Genomic DNA, 20,037 nt, shown 5'->3' with positions numbered 1-20,037 from the left:
ATAGTGCCCTCACAAATCAATCAGGAACACACTGAAATCTCACAAAAGGTGAGACTTGATGGAGATAGTGCCCTCACAAATCAATCAGAAACACACTGAAATCTCACAAAAGGTGAGACTTGATGGAGATAGTGCCCTCACAAATCAATCAGGAACACTGAAATCTCACAAAAAGTGAGACTTGATTGAGATAGTGCCCTCACAAATCAATCAGGAACACACTGAAATCTCACAAAAGGTGAGACTTGATGGAGATAGTGCCCTCACAAATCAATCAGGAACACTGAAATCTCACAAAAAGTGAGACTTGATTGAGATAGTGCCCTCACAAATCAATCAGGAACACACTGAAATCTCACAAAAGGTGAGACTTGATGGAGATAGTGCCCTCACAAATCAATCAGGAACACACTGAAATCTCACAAAAGGTGAGACTTGATTGAAATAGTGCCCTCATAATTCAATCTAGCCTGACAAGAATTTGTCGGTACAAATCAAATTGCAGGAACGTCAGATAGTGACAGCCATCAAAGAGTTTATTTGCTGACATAATGTGAGATAAGGTGCTGGCAAATTCTCGCCCTATGTTTAACATCTTGTTTTGATTTTTGCCGACAATGCAAACACAACTTCGATTGACGATGTTACCATGGCCACCAAAATAAATATTCATTAAAACTCATTGCAAGAAGGCGTGAACTTTTTGAATTCGCAGTACTGATCTTTCCGACGAGACATGCACTATTCTGTCAGGCGATAGTGATGTCTGCTGCCATTCGGTTGGCAAAGGCACGACTCACGCCCACATGTTAGGCTAAATTCAATCAGGAACACACTAAAATCATACAAAACCTGAGACTTGATGGAAATAGTGCCCTCACAGTTCAAACAAGAACACACTGAAATCTCATCAAAGGCGAGACTTGATTGAGATAGTGCCCTCACAGTTCAAACCGGAACACACTAAAATCTCACAAAAGCTTTTCATTGAAAATTAATTCCAGTAAGTAAGTATTTTACAGTATATGTAACTAAAAAAACATGTATGCTCACATTTCTACAGAGACAATATCTGTCCAACTTTGCAACTTTTCTAACAAACCAGCAGGAGGTTCTTCTTTATATTTTGTTTTATACTCCACTGAAAATCTTGTCCCCCAAATACCATTAGGCTTGGAATTAACCAACTATAGTGATAGAAAGGAAAAAACACACGTTGGGTGAAAAATGTGCAGTAGATATGAAAATACAAGTTATGCAGATTTGAACACACAAGGGATGTGCTTACAATAGAGCTTTTGTGTGTTTTGATGCCATTAATAGTGATAAATAGGTCAATTGTTGGACCATATTTTTCATTGGACATTTTCATTCACATGTAAAATACTATGACAGAACCCCACACCCTCCCCGTGGCTTTCGTTGCGTATGGAAGTTATTTTCACAAGTGATGAGGTGTATCCTGCGGCCGTACTTTCACGAGCAAAGCGAGTGAAAGTACAGCAGAATACACCGCATCTCGAGTGAACAGTAATGGTACTTTTAGACAGTCACTTATTTTGTCCCAAACTAATTTGCATATCACCCATGCAATAATGTTTTCGATATTTTCACGGTCAATATGCAAATGAACATGGTATTTTCATTGGCTGTTCAAATTTCATTTCACTCGGCAAGTATATTCATGTACCCCAAGGGGAAAATATCGTGTTTCTAAATATTGTTTATTCCGAAAAACTGTACTCCTGAAGGGACTACTTTGTTTGCTCTCAGACCTCATTTGCATATGGGTTGTGGAAATCCCGATTTTGATTTCAGGGACGAATCAAAATAAACTGCAGTACATATGTAATAAATTCATTTATTTATATATATGAAATTTTAAAATGCGTTACAAAGAAACCACAGATGGTGACTATAAATAAACACTGTTTTGATAACAAACATAGCAGTATTTATTTGTTGAAATAAGGTAATAAGCCACAAAACAATGATTTTATTTTACATAAATTATACCCCTAGTAACAAAATCATTAGTCAGTATTTCGGTAAGGTTTAGGAGATAAATAAACAAAATATATAATTTCTATGAAAATAAATTTGGTGGCCAATTAATTCAGGCCACAAAAGTGAAATATACTGCAAGAATGTGAGTTTGCTGTAATGTGCTCAAAGGGAAATTTAAAAAAAAAACTTTACTTGTCTTTAAACTAAAAATAAACAACCATTAATTACAAAACTAAAATAGAATCTAGAGTTAAACTGGACCTACCTCTTTGATCCTGTCCGCAAACCATTCGTCCTCCCTGGTTCTTTTTGTGGGTTTGGTAGGGACTCTGTGTTGACTTGAGTTACCTGCAATTTATTGAATATTAATATCTTATATAGGCTGCATTTGCAGAATGCTGTGTTGTACCGACACAATTCTCCAGGAATTCCGGAAGGCATTCTGGTTACGCATTGCAGAAGTAATGATGTCGAAGTATGACCTGTTGGAATTGATTCTTGCTAAACAAAGATTAATTTAAAAAAAAAAAGGTAAATTAGCATTTAGTGAAAGATAAACTGAATATGGTAGCTTGTTTACACATGGTTCCCATGGTCTACTGTTCGTACAATATTCAGGGCGGTCAAAAACCATGCTGTATTATAATTATAATAATAATACAGTATTGTTACACCATAATGAAATTACAAATTCATTTTTGGCTGAAATGAACAAAAGTTAAGGTAAAAAGGTTAGTAAAAAACACAACGTTAAAATAACACAAGATTAGGCAGTAAAAATTAGTGCAGTTTGTGTTTTTTAAAACACACTTTCAGATACAGTGTCACATGTCTAATTAGTTTAGGATGGTTAGTATTAATAAGGATAATGAACTTGTTGATATTGTTTTCAGACTGGAAAGTGGGGATTTATATTATATGTATTTGATTGTCTGTTGGACTCAACAATCAAATTTGAATCATTTAGGAAGGAATCAGTGTTCTCCCCAGAAAAATGTATCAGAGTGGCGGCTAATTTGCATATAATTTACATATCATTAGCATTTGTCTGAAGATAAAGAAAACAATAATGACAGGCTTGCATGGATGAAAATGTGTCTTTATTTTTTAACAAATTTATGTAGAAGATTAAATGAATCTGCTGCTGTGTGATTTCTATGTAATGTTGATTCTTCGGACTTTCATGGAAGCCCAGTGATCTGCAGCTTTTGAGAACGCCGTGATTTTCTTTGCTTCCCACTTCTATTAAATGACATGGCCTTCTTGTGCATCTCCGAGTGTGCGTGTTTATCGATAGCATATTTCGTAATAGTTATACATGGCATAGAATTCCATACCAAAGAACTATTTCTGGATGTTTTTAAGTTGAATTTTCCACATATGTGTCACAGCATTCCTAAAAGATAAGAAATAGGAGCGAATCAATACTTGTATTTAAAAAATATCGTCACGATCAACACGAAAATAAACAAATTGCCGCCATTTTGAAAAGTCGCTAAACTTAAAAATTGCCACGATAAACTTTACCCAACTATTTCAAAACACAATACTAGTATTAGTTACTTTGATAAATCGTAGCCAACAATTTTTGAACTTCCAGAAAGAAGGTCGTTTCCAAAAAAATGTTTCGACGATCGGCAAAAAATGAAGCCATACAAAAATTTACTAAACTAGGTCAAAACTCGCTTCCAAGTAAAACGCTACAAATAAATACTTTTTTTACCTTTGCCATCGGATGTTTCTCTCAGCCACGTATATTTTGTTGTGCATCAAATCTAGAGTTTATTTTTTTGCACTTTTCGTTGTAACATCATCTTGGACACGTTTAGTACCACTGCCGACAGGTGTACCGGTGACCGCGTTGCTGGTGGGTTTATCGCTCGCAACCAGGGGCCCAGCAGGGCGTTCTACGCGGAACCACAACGTAATATTTCTGCTGTTTGACATCGTTGCTTCTTCCAGCCAAATATGCTACTGAGAAAATACTCGCTATTACCCCAATTAAATAGGGCGAAAGTGTTTATTGTCGAAGTACGAAGCTGTATTAGTCCATTGTCTTTGCGTAATCACTGACATGTTTCCATTCACACCTGATTTGGCTCACAGTACCGGACGCTGATGACGCTGACTAACAGATTCGCACGTGTATTAACAAGCTAAAAGAAAGAGTAACAGGAAATGCCACAGAGTAGCGGGCAATCTCTCAGAGTAGCGGCATAAATAATGGAGTAGCGGCCCCACTACGCTAAAACGCTTTGGGGAGAACACTGAGGAATAAACACAAAAAATGGGATGTCCCAAAAGTGGGAGGTGGGCTCTTGTTCGAGCATGAGTGCACAGTCAGACGAGTATCATATAATTACTGAGTAGTTCACCTACACTTTGAATAATGTTCGGGATAGGAAATCTTTTTTTCTATACTGAAATCCGTTTGTGTAAAAAGTGTGGGCAAACGTCAGCTGCAAAAATTTAATAATTTGAAATTACACGATTAAAAAAACCAACAATGAACTTAAATATACATTATGATTGACATGATGAATGAGTCAACTTAAAGGTTTGTATAATAAAATCATTTTATTTCAACTGATTACTCACTATGATCTACTCAAAACCAAAGTTTTATTCAAATTATCTGATTCAAATATTTGATTATAATTAACATACCTTGACAATTATCTAATTTGGTAGTACAGTATTTTCCAATATCTACATACTTCATGATATTCTCATACAACGCTGTAATAGCGACTTTACAAGCAAGCTGTGCAGCCTCACTTTTAGAACTAGCCCTTTCTGTATTACAATATAATTCCCCATTTAATTCTACAGAAGCTTTCCAATCAAAAGTTGCAGATTGGAATAGTTTCACATCTACTTGTCTCCTAAACTTCTTATCAATATATTCTTGGAAAAGTGACTTGTAATCCTCAATACCTAAAATAAACATAGCAAAACTGTTTCAGCCTTGCCACTGTGTTTTAAAATGCTGAAACGCATAGTGCCTGTGGCGACTACAAAATCTGCTCTCACCAGTCACTGACATTTATACAACAATACATTTCCACTTTAATTTTATTTCCAGTTTTAATTTTATTATTTGATTATGTACACAAATAGGCCACCTAAACATTAAGGTTTATGTTTACATATGATCGGGCGAAGCTATGTCACAGAAGATTCTACGTTGCTCAGTCGCGCAATTACTGTACCATGCATTTGTATAGGCTCTGCGTGAACTGCTGTGGAACGCTAACTGAAGAGTCGGCTAAAGTCAAGAAAACTGCACAAGGTAATCCTGAACAACTAAACTTACACATGTATGTTTTGCAAATGTGAAGGTAATCTTGTTACGCTGTTTAAGAGTGTCAAAAACAAGCTTAAAGCGGGGGTGTCGTCACCTGCGCATGCGTCAGATGGCCATAGCGTGTCATTGTTAACAAACAAGCGTCTACCCATGAGCCTTTACATTTTTGGCATGTGTTGTTATCGTCGCTTGGGACTCAATTCCCTCGTGTGCGCAGGTGACGATCCTCTCGCTTTAATTAAGAGTATTCGACCTTCATTTTCACCAGTGATGGTTGCCAGGCAGAGAAACGTCTAGATACCCCCTCCCTCCACGCGAGTATTAAATTAAAACCCAGTGAATAATTAATAGTTTTACAGTATATTGAATAAATAAATCTTCTACCTTTCAATATGTCTGTACTTGACTGTAGATAGGCTGAGTGAGAATCAGTTGATACAGTTGTATAACTGCTACTACTGTCAGATCTACTAGTTTGTTGTCTCTGTTTCTGAAATCTTGGAGGTACTTCATAGGTACTATGGCTTGAAGACACAGCTGTGACAGTACTTTTCACAGTGGGTTTGTTGTAGACTACAGTTACAGTACTTTTCACAGTGGGTTTGTTGTAGACTGATGTCACAGAATTCAACCTTGGTTGGTACGTATTGCTACTTGTTCTCGGTTGGTAAGTGCTTTCAAGGGGTACTGGCTGAAAATACAGAAGAAACACAAGTTGAATGTTGCTATTCAACTAGGATATACAACAACCATATCTACCGATTAAGTAATTCAATTTGCAAGTTACAGTGTATCTGTTGATGATCATGTGATCTTGTATTGACCAATTAGTATTGAGTTATGGCTAATGCTTACAGCAAGTCTCAGAAGTATTGGGGCAGCCAATTTGCAAACTTGCTCGCGAATTGGCTAACTGCTTGGGTTTTGACTAAACAGTTGGCTTTCAAATCTTGCTGGTGCCGACTTGTGATCGCGTCCACTCTGGGCGAGTCTATATTGCAGTAGGGGACATAGAATGCTTTTTACGCAGCCTGGTACATGTCTGGATTCCCCTACGAGTAATTTGAGCCCCCCGGTTTGAGCCTGGAAATAACCACAGCTGGCATACAAGTGATAATATGATAAATTGATTATTTCACCGATATTATATGGGGGTAGCCATCTTGAACACTGCTTGAAACTACAAAATGTAAATAGTCAATTTGAGAAACATTTTTCTACAAATCAGGGATACAAAAGATCCGTGGGGGTAAAATTAAGCCGACCGCTAAAAAAGTCATTCATCATTTTTACGTGGATACGAAAGAAAGAGACCACTTTCCCTAGTATATTTGAACGCGAAATAGCCACCCAACTGTAAAACCGTCGCTGATTAGCTCCCTAAGTATGACGATCGCTCCCTACTGTTATATAGATTCGCCGTAAGTGGGCGTGATCACAAGACGGTGCCAGCAAGATTCAAAAGCCAACTGTTTAGCCAAAACCCAAGCAGTTAACTAATTCGCTAGCGAGTTTGCAAATTGGCTGCCCCAATACTTCTGAGACTTGCTGTAAAATTTGAAAAATTTCAGTTACATTTTTTTTGTACATTACATCATAGTTGCATGAAACAAATCGTCTCTTCAGAGAGTGGGCAACTTCAAAGGTTCATTTTAGACAAAAAAAATGGAATTTTGTTTCTGTTCGATTGTTTTTTGGGAATCAGACAATAAAGCTCATTAACAACAGTTTACTTGATGCTTACATTATAAAATTACAACTCACGACTTTATTTATTCCATGATTACATATCACTTTAGTTGTTCCAGCTGACCTGATGACACTTTGTAATATCTTTTAGTTTATATTAATATAGGTAAGAAATATGTAAAATTTAGTATGCCACCATTTTATTACAACGTTCTTCTGAACAATGTACACATGCAACCAATGATACCCAATTGAAGTGATACAGAAGTCATGCAGCGCACATTCAAATTTCAGGTAATGAATTTTGCACATGTTGTATATGTCTTTATAGGTCCTATATCGAACACGAAGTTTGTAAGGGGGTCTTAGGGATAACTTTATTATTAATATATTAATAACTTAAGTGGTTTTGGACATTTTTAAAATCATCATTGTGCATTCAGTTAACTGACGGAACTGTGCTCACCTTGACTGGATTTATTCTCGGCATAGAGATGTACGATGAAGACGAGTAAGACTTGGATCTTGGTGTAGCCATAGGACCATACCGACTAGATGAACGGGGAGTGTAGTAACTTTTTCTTGGTTGTGGGTATGTAGGTCTTCGTGCTGAAGATATCTGAATGAAGAGGGAAAGAACTGATTACGATTACAAGATATCTGAGCGAAGAGGGATGGAACTGATCAGAATTGATGATGACAACAATAAATGATGACACCAAACCATGGAGGACTTCAGAAAGTGATGTGTTAGTAAAAACATTATTGATGGGACTAAGGCATTCAAATGGTAAACTATGTCTACAAACCTTCCCTCTACCTCGTCCTTTCCTTTTCTTTGATGACCGTTGAGCCGATATCATTTTATGTAGATGAGCTGTTGACTCATCAACAACACAGTAATACGTCTTTTCTCCATCTCTATTACTGATGATAAAAATGAGATTAAAAGAAACAATACAAAAGTCAATTTACGTACTCTCAAAGACAAGCTCTGAAAAAGCGTATGCAATTTCAAAAAAATTTTTTTTTGGATTATGAAAATAATTCATTAAGATCAAAAAACCAAATGCTATTCGTCTTAATATAACTTGTTTGTGTCAGATGACGGTTTCAGCACGGGGTTACATCACAGAGCGTTCTACGTTGCTCAGACAAGCACCACTGTACCATGTATTCTATGGGCTCCATGCAAGCTGTAGTGGAACACCGGTTTAGAATACAGCATAAACTTAGGTAATCCTGAACAACCGAATTCATCACATGTAAGGGTAAGTCTTGTCATACTGTTCAAGAAAGTCTCAACAACTAGTCCAAAATACAGTGATAGTTTTCGAACATTGTTTTCACTGGTGATGCTTGTCATACGATGAAAATGCACAGATTTTCACTCTTGAGAGTGCATTTTGCCACAGAAACAGTATTCCATGCTTTAACTAGACTACACAATAGGGTTGTGTGACAATCTCTTTATTCTAACAGTATAAGAGTAATTTACTATCGTTTCAGTCATTCTTTGAACGATTATGTTTAACTAAATATTGCTACACTACAGCAAGTTATTATCAACATTGTCGGTAAATGTACAGCAATTGCTTCCAATGTTGTTGAAGTTGTTTTGCTACAATAAAGTTTGTTTTGATACATTTGAGACGCACCAGACTTCTAGTCGCCGTCATTGGACCCACAACGCATTTCAACTCGTACCTGATCGGACTGACAGTCATGGCGGAATACTTATTCAAAGTAGAGTTTGTTTATTATCGGGATACAAGAATTATACCAATATATATATCACAAGCTGAGTTTCATAGTGATGACTTTGATTACAACAGTTTTATCGACCGCCTCACTAGCGAGACACCATTTTTACGGCGAATGAACGCACTTCACATTCAAATTATGAACGAAGAAAATCAGAAATTGGATTTACCGACAAAACAACGATTCAAACAGTTGGTCATCGACAATCTTCGTTCAACTACACCAGGAGGCATAATAAAGGCAAAACTATTCATTCTATGATGAAACAGAATAAAAACCAACCGTGTGACCGACTGCCGGCTTATCTACTGAAGCCGGTAAAATATCAAAGCGGATAAAACTATACTTTCACTTGGACACACACGCGGTTGCTTGATCCGCTATGAACTCAGACAATTTTTTGCATATATTATACACAGTAGATTTCGTCACACCAACCCTTTTCGCTATGTCAGCAAAAGATATTCCTTCTAAATACAGCTCAACTATCTTTTCGCGAATCGCAGGTGGAGTCGAGAATCCCCGTTTACTGCGCTGTGAATGTGACAGTCACAGTCAACGAGTGCGTGATTGGACAGTGGAGCGGCGACTTGAAGTCTGGGTGCATCGCGAATGTATCAAAACAACTTCAACACCATTGGAAGCAATTGCTGTACATTTACCGACAATGTTGATAATAACTTGCTGTAGGGTAGCAATATTTAGTTAAACATAATCGTTCAAAGAATGACTGAAACAATAGTAATATCCAAGGATCAACAAGGTCAAGTTGAACACAAGCACCTGTAGACCAACTTCCATCCATAGATGAATAAATCTTGGCAAGTGGCTTCCCCACCGAGTCTGTGGAATACAAACCCAAAGTAACAGACGTTTGGGGGTCTCTTCATCGAGTATATGGCATACTCACCCAGATTGATTAATTAATGACTAATCCATGACTAATCCATTAGGATTTAAACTTGAGAAAAATTGAAAGAATATAACTCAATCTGACTGTGCCAATAGGTGATTTTCCGTACAATTGCGAGATCTCGCGAGATGCGTGAAAGACGCGCGTCGAACGTCTGCCGAAAAAATCGAACGATTTGATTTTGAACTAGAATTTCTTTATTTCGTAGCTTACATTGACCGGCCGATCTTCGACAGAGGAATATTGCTTCTGAATACCCTCACTTAATCGAAATTGCCTATCAAATGTGGACAGCACATTATTAAGCATGGAAATGTCCCCGAAATACTTTCGCGTTTGTCGAATCCCACGCGATGTTTGACGCGACTACGATGCTATGACCTTTGTTTGTCCTGTTTTTACGTTTGATTTCACGCATAACGCGTGATTCTCGCAGTGAACGGTAAATGGTCTATTGTGCCAAGATAAACTTAATCACTTCCTATCCATAATGGGACACATTACTTACAGGCCAATCCTAACAGTGTCATGAATTGATCGGAAGAAACTGTCCAAATCTGGAAAACCTAATTTTGCATATGGTACACTTTCACCAGTCATATCATAAAGATCTCCTGCAAAAACAAATACAAATGTCTTTAATTAATGAATGAAGACATCAACAGGAATTGACTGCAGAAGACACTAGCAGTTTACCTTGCTGCCCATAAACAAGCAGTCTGTTGGCTGAGATAGCTCCACTGTTGCACATTTCAATTAAAGAACTGAAGATATCATTATAAATGAACAATATGTATAGTATGTATAGCAATCGGACTAGCTGTTTTCAACAAAAATTCGAAAATATAACTTTTTATCAAAAATTGACAAAAATATTCATCAAAATTAGAGAATTGAAGATATCATCACAAAATGAACAAATCTAAGAGAGGTTTAGCTGAGGTACCTATATGTATAACATAAAAGCAATCGGACTTGCGGTTTTCAACAAGAAGTCGAAAAAATCACTTTTTACCAAAAATAACAAAAATATTCACCAAAAATATAGAGATAAATAGAGATTTTGAGATGAAATGAACAAATCTGAGGTACTTGCATAATAAATTTGAAAACATTCTGACTTGCGGTTTTGAAGAAGAAGTTGAAATTGTAAACAGCTTCGAGTACATGGTATATTATCCCTGAAAAACCAAGGCAATTTTATCAAATTCGTCCTTTCAAAACACAAAGTTCAAGTCCCTTTGAGGTCTGCTAAGTTTTTAAATACATCATCATCTTATACAGTAGTTTCAAAAGTTTCGAAAAGGAGCCTGATAAAATCAATAATGCTTACTGCTAAAAAGTCTTGCCAGCACCCCTTCTTTAGACGATTGTAGAACGGCTCTGATGGTTGTTTTAAGTGATGCTAGCTTCTTTTCATCCATCTTGATTCACCTAAAAATGTAATGAAAATTGACATGAACACAAAACAAAAAACACTGGTAAAAGACAGATTATGCACCCACTGTAAATAAATAGAGGATGAATTACATCATTTACTAGAATGTAAACTGTACACAGAACACAGAGATGACATACCGGTATATAATATTCCTAAAGAAACCTCATAAAGAACAATTTAAACTTGCACTACAGTCACCAAATACAAACCATCTTATCACTCTCTGCAAATATTTAGTTAAATATAAACAAGACTAATTCTTTTATTTTGTCATGTTCTTTTATATTCTATACATATTCTGTGCTGCATACAGATATACTTACATATCACAGTATTTTAATATTTCTTATATTATTAATAATAGTCTGTAGTATTTTTGTCGTTCATCAATTTTGTGTTCTTTTTTAAATCAATTTTTACATTTCATGAACTTTTATTATTTACTTTATTAATCTGAAAACCTAAAAAGAAATGTTAACTTTCTTTACGGTATTAATTATTCTATTCTATTCTGTACTGATATGTGAAGCTACAATGGCAGTTACAAAGAACGAATTTTCAGTAATATTTTCTAGAAAGGTTATAGTTATTGATTGCACATGGAACAAGTGTACATCTTGTAGTCTTTGATGTATTGTATGAGGTAGTATATGCCATACACCTAAAGCAACACCTATGGTATTTGCATGACACCTAGGTGATGGGCACAACAGTTTTGTATAATAATATGAAGTTATTACAAGGATACAGCAAAGTATGCACAAAGACAGTACACCTTATTATTATACATCTTTTCCTCCAGGGGGGAATACATCATGGGAATGCCAAAACCCAAAACATTTACAGCAGATTTAGATTTTAACTCCTTAGTGTGCGGTCCGGTCAAACACTGAGGGCAGCCATGCTTGTTTTTTTATTATTAGAGGATGCTTACGTGTGTAATCATTCCATATTTGGAATTCGCATTTCCTAATATGGTAGGATGAAGAAAATCGCAAAATTACGGCACGCTGTAACTTATGGCGTTACGGTGACAGATGAATAATTATAATGCTTGCCGCTGTTTTCCTGTTCGTTTTCCTGTTCATTGTTCAGATAATTCAACCGTTTTTCCCACAATGAAGAATCCCAGATCATGATTCTTTCTAAACATGCTAATGTTTTGCCTGAGTGGAGAAGCGTTGGAACAAAGACAAGCGTGTCTGGGGTCAAACAGGAGTCATATGCTAATCAGCTATTACTGAATAATTTGCGACTGTCCAAGACTTCGTGGTTCCCATCATGCTTGAAGTTGAGAAAAAATAATGAAATGTCAATAAATCGTAACTGCATGTTCGATGACCGCAACAAATAACGATAGTACAATTATTTTCATGAAGTGGTGCTTTTCGAAGAAACCGCAGTGTTCATAACTGTTCAACGCAGTCGCATAATATTTTTTACTGTTTACCGTAGTCACAGAAAGGAGATGACTGTGTGGAGACACTTTCGACCAAACAAAGATGAACAAGTGGGATCAAACTGGTGTCATATGCTAATCGACAATTTGTGATTTTCTGTCAGCCAAGAAAAATAAATCGTAACGTCAATAAACTGTGTACAATTATTTTCATGAAGTGGTGGTTTTCGAAGTGACCACAGTTTTCAAAACTGTTTACTGTAGCCACAGAGTGGAGATTATTTTCCCTACCAAGGTTGCAGTTTCCTGAAGAATTAATCAAATATATGTAAGATCATGTTTTTCTTTTTTTTTCTGCTCCATGGTTAAATCAACATTAATTTGCATGTGACTGTAAAATACACAATCAATTAATCAATCAATCAATCAATCATTTAGCTTTCTTGTCTGTCTGTCTGGAGACTTTTCTTTCAATTTCTTTGTTTCACGCACATGTCAAAATTGCTATGAAAAGAAACAATTCATTGTGTCTTACACTAGGTTTGCATTTTTGGCGACCTACATGTTTACCGGCAAGGTATACGTCTCAGGCACAACAATTTTTATTTTGAGAATTGGCTTTGGAAAAAATTTTCGAGATGCATGTCTATTTTTTTGTTTATTTTCAATATAAAGTACTATATATATGTACAGAAATATTATCGATAACACATGTTTTGTTAGTCCCAGCTGTTCTCCATGTCGAAATTATCTGAGGGTGGCCACTAATAGTACAGTCATTGTGACTGAAAATAGTGAAAATGTCCACTCTTCTTCTTCTTCTTCTTTTTTTAAGTCCATAGCTTCAGGAGGCCGTTGGTGCACCCATGACCAGATGCACCTCCTCCAGCCCTTTATGTCATCAGCAAGATGGAAAAGCTGCTCTCCATTCTCTGTCCATTCTTTGATGTCATCTTCCCATTCTCTTCTTGGCCGTCAACTGTTTTTCCTCGACTGTTATAAATAGATGTTCTATTTTTTGTCCTTCTTTCAGCTGGTCTTTTAGTTTCATCCATACCTCTTCATTTCAATTTGATGTCGCCATGTGATACATGTACTAAGGAGTCTTCTATAACATTTGATTTCGAATGCATTTATTTTCTTCGTTATTTTTATTTTTATTGTCATAGTCCAGCTGTCGCATCACAGACGTTACTACTGCTCTCATTAGGTTAATCTTGTCCTTTGACCTAACAGGTCATGTCTTTCATTAACCAATCAAAATGATTATGGACGATGATTTTTTTAACGCAATGCGGAAGTGAATTACCGCAATGTTAAAATGTGATCTGTAGCACTGATTGCAACGAAAGAAACGATGATTTTTTCCCCTCAAAACTGGCGATTAGCAATTTCCGAAAAGTAAACAACGGTTAATAAGTAACCGTGGGTAAACTGAGTGTGGAGGAAAAATTTAAACACCTTTCACGGTCGCCAACATCATGTCACATCGTTCAAACCCTAGGCCTTTCATGATAGTTTCAAAGTAAACCATGCTAAATAACCAGGTACACGACTTAACGATCACATTTTTGTCTTTTCGAAAGCTACTACCCAAAGAAATATGGATTACTCCAGTATTGCAACACCGGGGTTCATTCTGAGTAAATGACAGAATAGAAAGGATGCGAATGTTGTGCACGTTCGCCATGCACTCTGAAATTAATGCGAGTTTTCTCATAAAAGCACGAACCAAACTACCGTGCCAATCACGATTATTATGAAATGAAACACACTTTTTACACGCATATTTTAAAGAATATTGTCAACGCCCAGTAAAAACACTCTGGGCTTATAATCGTGAATGCCATCAACTCGATAAATACCTAGTAAAAATAGAGGGATGGGCTTCATATTCGGGAGGGGCTTACGTTCGGGGAAGTACAGTACTGTGGAATACTTTATTTTCGCTGGAATTAATTTTCGCTGAAAAAGCTTTTTGGGCGTTTTGCTTGGAATTTATTTTCACTGATTTTTCATGAGTTTAATGTGAAATATAGGAAAAAAAGTATATTCACTGGATTTTATTTTCACGGAATCATCCCTTCAGCGAAAATAGCGAAAATAAATTCCAAGCGAAAATAAAGTATTCTACAGTATTTTAACGCTGCCGCAATTGGGCTTCCACTCTCAGAATACTGTGGTTCAAACGCATAAGGCTCTAACCCAAGTTTTAAAAAGCACATTGTGCATATAAAAGTTGAGTTTATACTAATAGTACACAATGCTTGACAGCATGAACGGCTATGTACAATGGCGTATATGAATGCAATCAGATACTAAAACGTCATAGCTTTGAAAAGTACCCGGATGTTAAATATGTTTGTTCGTTCGTTATTTATTCCCCTCCATGAATGGCCTCCATGGTGTTAAATTGCAAGCACTTCAAATGCCTATCCAAGCTAGTTATAATTAAAACAAATTTAAACCACTGTAATATTATTTCGAATACAGTTTAGAGTATACACAACCATAAATTAAGGCCGCATTTAGGTTCGCTTTAATTATCCTTGTTTTTGTTTCAGAGATGTTGTGTACACTATGTGGCAAGTTTAGCATGTCACACCCTAATGGAAACGCAGTTTGGAGTAAAGTTCCATGTACGGCAATCAGAAAGGATGTCATCCTAAAACATTCCAGGTCGATTATGCATAAAACAGCAGTAGGGTTAGAAAATGACGTCAAAGAAAATATTCCCGTCGATGAAGGTTTTGTAGTAACTTACAGCGACTTGCACTTGAAGGGACCATGAAGTGTCTTTACTGGCTCGCAAAAAAATGAGATCGCACACACGTCGTAATTAGACCTAGTTAAAGGAATGGGATGCAGCTACCTGGAACATTTAAATCAGGTATATTTAACACAAAGCGCCCACTCCTTCAAAATGCAACTAATTTAAAACTTGGTCTTTTGCGTAACGAATCTTGGTAATCATTTATATATGATACAGCGAGGATATCGACCGCTGTGAACATGTTGTGAATGCATAGACCACGGTAACCGTGCATAAACTACGCTTCGACAATGGCTTATTAATACACGTAAAACGCGGTAAATATTTCATGCCATATTCAGTTTACCTCTCAAAAATGGCTAGTTACTAGTTTTTTGGAAAAACCATGTCGTTTATTCGCTGAAATCAATTCCAACAGATCGTACTTCGACATCGATAATTCACTTCCGCATTTCGTTACTGGAAAGTCTTCGGGAATTTCCGAAGAATTGCATTGGTACAACACAGCATTCTGATTGGTTAATAACCAACTTGACCCATTAAGTCAAAGAACGCTGCTGCTGCTGCAGGTCAAATCTGCAAATACATCATGGCGGAAAGTCATTTTCATCGAGAGTTTGCGTACGATCCAACACCTTTGTCAGTGGAGATAATATGAGAATTTTGACTTCAACTAAATGTTTTTAATTTCGTAAGTTCTGGTGGTACGAAATTAATATTGTAATAAAATGCCGACGGAAAATCCCTGATCGAATTGATTACCAACAAAAAAACATAACAACTCTCTTGTTATTTAGTATCGATATTTATTCACTTTGAACTCGATAAATACGCATGTATAACTGGAACTGATAGCGAAAAGGAAAACGACCATGTCTGTTGTTTATCCATCCAAATAAATTATGCTAATTGGCCTTGCGCATTTGCGTTCTTGTTTTTCCGGGGTTATAACTCGAGTCAAAAAGTAGAGTAGCTTCCGTTACTGCCTATCAATCACTGTGAGGGAATGTGTGTGCTGTATCGTCTCGTTGTCCAACTAAATTCATTCAACTATTTTGTTTTCTCGGTTAATGCTACTGCCTCGGTACATTTAACAATAGATGTTAAATTGACCTCAGTTCATTGGCCAAAGTCGCCAGGCATATTTCACATGTTTCTATTGTTGCATCAGTACAATAACATAGAAGTCGCACAGTTTTCGATTGCGCAAAGTAATATTTTGATTAGGGATCAACCATTTCGTAAGTGAGGTAGGTCGAGAAGATTTTTGAAAAAAAATGAACAAAATGTTAAGGGAATTGCGATTGGGGAGGAAACTTTTAAGTTGTCACGTAACTGGAAGGAGATCCATCACCACAATAGACGAGTGTTCTTTTTGTATATGTTGGAGGGATCAATAAATCACTGCTGACTGTCCCTCTCCCTTCTCCCTTCTTCTTGAAAGAATTTGCTATAGCCCAGAGACACTCCGATTTATTAGAACAGTTACCAGACACAATAGATATTAAAAGAAACATTCAGAATAGCTAAGCAAAGCAAGCTGAGTGATTTCTTTAGTAGGATATGAGACTCAAACTGCTGCTGAACATGAACTTTACTGTACAAATCTTCAAATACTTAATTTCATACTACTCATTATTGTGCAATGATCGATTTTTGTGAAATGATTTTAGTTTACATAATACAATTTAAAATCAACATTTTTTATTTGTAATAAAGCGTTTGGATACTGTGTACAGTAGTGTAATAGTGTGTGTCAAATGGGGTTGCGAGATCTGTTTTAATACATTGATTCAGTGCCTAATTAATATTCATGAATAAATTAGTGAACCTGTATAGAAAGGCCACCTGTCTAAAAAGGCCAAAATTTCAATGTCCCTTGGGTGGCCGCTATAGACAGGTTTGACTGTATATACAGATATTCGCTCCAGCCATGTATTCAGTGTGATGATGGATGAGACAACCAATGTAGCCATTCTAAAGCAGCTAATTACTTATATGAGATATATCAGTGAATGGAAATGAATGTGAAGTAAGTACCGGTACCAATTTCTACACTGTTTCTTGGCATTATTATTGTACTTGAAATGTACATAACACAAAAATTTATATGTATATTTTTTTAATTGTTACCCATTTAGGTAAATTTGTTGGAATTGATGATTTATTTAATGGTACAGCTGAGACTGTCACCAAGAGTACAGAGACAACCTTCAACAAACTTGATTTTAATTTTAAGGATTGTTCAGCTCTTGGAACAGATGGGGCTGCGGTTATGGTTGGGCAAAGAAACTGGGTAGGTTTTATTTATTTTTCATTGTCATGTTGAAGCAGGAGAAATCTCACCTTATTGCTCACTGCAGTACTGGTTTTTGAATATTAGTCTCCTGTATTTTGATATGTTCAAAATTAACTTTTAGTTTATGTTCTTTTCCACAGGTTTCTTCCAAACTGTAAGAGAAGAATAGTTCACGTATCAATATTCATTGCATTGCCCATAGGTTGTCTCTTGCTTCCAATCAAGCTATGAATGATATAAAATACTTGAAGAGGTTCAGTTCTACATTACAGCAGCTAGACTATTTCTACCAAAACAGCCCTCTGAGAATGGCTGGTCTCCAGGAAATTTAGGTGAAACAGTATGTATATTTGTATGAATGATAACTAAATACATTACAGAAGTTTTGTAACTCCAAAGCCTATCAATCTCTTTAAATAATTCACAGTGTGATTGGTATCCAAAATCTTTCCTATTTATTACAGAAAATTCTTGGGGAACCAGACATTAGGCTAAAAGAGGCTAAAGAAGTTCGGTGGCTGTCACATCAACGTGCTGTGGATGCCATCAGGAAGACATTGCCAGCAATAATTACAAGTTTGGAGAGAGGGCAATGAAAGAGATGATGCAACAGCAGCTGGTTTGGCCACATTTGTGAAGAAATACAACTTCATAGCCAGTGTACATATGATGAGTGATATTTTGCCTCATCTGACAAGGTTATCTCTGCTATTTCAGGTATGCCAAATTTAATTATAAAAGATGCATTGACAGAATTATTATAATTACTACTACTACCAAGATACTTCCCAGGCCTTTATGATTTCATAATTTCCGATTTTTACTTCAATGGCAGAAAAAGGATGTTGACATTACTTTGCCTGATACAATCATCAGCAGTACCGTTATTGCTGTTAATCTAACACCAAGACAATATATGCAGAATTTGGATACCTATATTTTGAAAATCTATCACCATTCAATAAAACAGTCACAGAACAGATGAAAACAGATTTCAGGTCACAGGTAAGTATTTTATTATGTTGAAAAAATTGTGATTACATTTAAGCAAATGAGAAACATTAATTTAATTATTGTGTTTTTTTATTTTTCACTGAATTGTTTTCTTTTTTATAATTACTATTTTTTAGGTGTACAACAAATATATTGATAATATTTGCCAGAATTTAGAGGCCAGGTTTCCAGATGTAAAGCTGATTAGTGCTTTCTCAATATTTGATCCCAGTTTGGCTGAGGATAATGCCTGTCAGGAGAAACTTGACTTTTAGTGACTGACATTTCTAATAGTGACTTTTGGAAAACTATCAAACCCTTTTCGACAGACAAGGGCAATAAGAATAGTGGTTCCATAATAATTAAAACAAACAACAAAATTGAAACAAATCCTTGCGATGTTTCCAATTTAATGAACGACTTTTATGTTAATATTGCGTCACAGATAGGTGGCCATATTGATCTTCAGTACAATGAACATGATACTTCAAATATTAAGAGTGTGAATCTTTGTGAAGAACATTTTAAAGATCACCCTAGTATCATTAATATAAAACAAAATTTGAATTCGTGTAACTTTTCTTTCTGTCACACAACACCTGAGAGTGTGGAAGAAATAATAAATCATATGAATACAAGGAAAGCCACAGGGTATGACAATATACCGCCAAGGCTGTTAGGCATGGTGCTTCCAGTATATGCCATCATATTTCCACCATATTCAACCAATGCATTGATAAGAGTATTTTTCCTGAAAATGCTAAATTAGCTGAGGTTGTACCACTTTTTAAAAAAGACAACAGACAGACCAGTCAGTATTTTGCCACCTATATCTAAGGTTATGCAGTGTTCTTCACAAAGCTGAGAGCCTATGGCATGTCAGTGGAGGGATGTGCTTTCATCTGGTCTTATCTTACATCTAGAAAGCAGAGAGTCAAACTATCTGGGCATGACTGGCTCAGTTTATGGGGGTCCCACAGGGGTCTATTTTAGGGCCAGTACTTTTTAATACTTTTGAAAATGACCTTTTTGCAATATCTACAAATATGTCACTTTATAATTACGCTGATGACTATACTATATCAGCTACTGGTGTAAATAAAAATAAGCTGATAAACAAGTTAACTCAAAAGTCAGAAATGGCTGTCAAATGGTTCAAAGATAACATGATGGAAGCTAATATAAATAAATTTCAAGCAATTATAGTAAATGACAAATCTGACAATACCACTTTTAGTATTGGGGGTGTTGCTATTGAAACTGAAACTAGTGTTAAATTGCTCGGGATTAATATTGATCAGAATTTAAATTTTCATCATGTTAGTGTTCTGTGTAAACGGGCAGGTGCCCAATTGAAAGTTTTGCAAAGAATGTCAGGTTATTTAGATCAAGCCTCAAGACTATGTATATTTAGATGTTTTATTTTATCACATTTTACTTCTTGTTCTTCAG

The 20,037-nt window shown here is 36.1% G+C and overlaps 1 protein-coding gene and 1 pseudogene across 1 annotated transcript in view; one reads left to right on the top strand and one right to left on the bottom strand.

The window, feature by feature from the left end:
- The window catches only part of LOC102804562 (tudor domain-containing protein 7-like), a 66,134-nt gene that overhangs the window by 41,046 nt on the left and 5,051 nt on the right, over positions 1 to 20,037 (bottom strand). The window contains exons 2-9 of the mRNA XM_085507456.1: positions 17,640 to 17,744; positions 11,014 to 11,114; positions 10,189 to 10,294; positions 7,813 to 7,930; positions 7,470 to 7,622; positions 5,699 to 6,005; positions 2,273 to 2,355; positions 1,054 to 1,187 (exon numbers count right to left, since the gene is read on the bottom strand). Of these exons, the coding sequence (XP_085363582.1) occupies positions 1,054 to 1,187; positions 2,273 to 2,355; positions 5,699 to 6,005; positions 7,470 to 7,622; positions 7,813 to 7,930; positions 10,189 to 10,294; positions 11,014 to 11,104 (992 nt within the window). The 5' untranslated portion in view covers positions 11,105 to 11,114; positions 17,640 to 17,744. The remainder of the gene's footprint in view (positions 1 to 1,053; positions 1,188 to 2,272; positions 2,356 to 5,698; positions 6,006 to 7,469; positions 7,623 to 7,812; positions 7,931 to 10,188; positions 10,295 to 11,013; positions 11,115 to 17,639; positions 17,745 to 20,037) is intronic.
- LOC144359173 (zinc finger protein 862-like) lies at positions 15,087 to 18,860 on the top strand (annotated as a pseudogene).

Source organism: Saccoglossus kowalevskii, chromosome 14, assembly GCF_978046115.1.
Source record: "Saccoglossus kowalevskii chromosome 14, keSacKowa6.1, whole genome shotgun sequence".
NCBI lineage: Eukaryota > Metazoa > Hemichordata > Enteropneusta > Harrimaniidae > Saccoglossus > Saccoglossus kowalevskii.
This window is presented reverse-complemented; position numbering and strand designations above follow the sequence as displayed.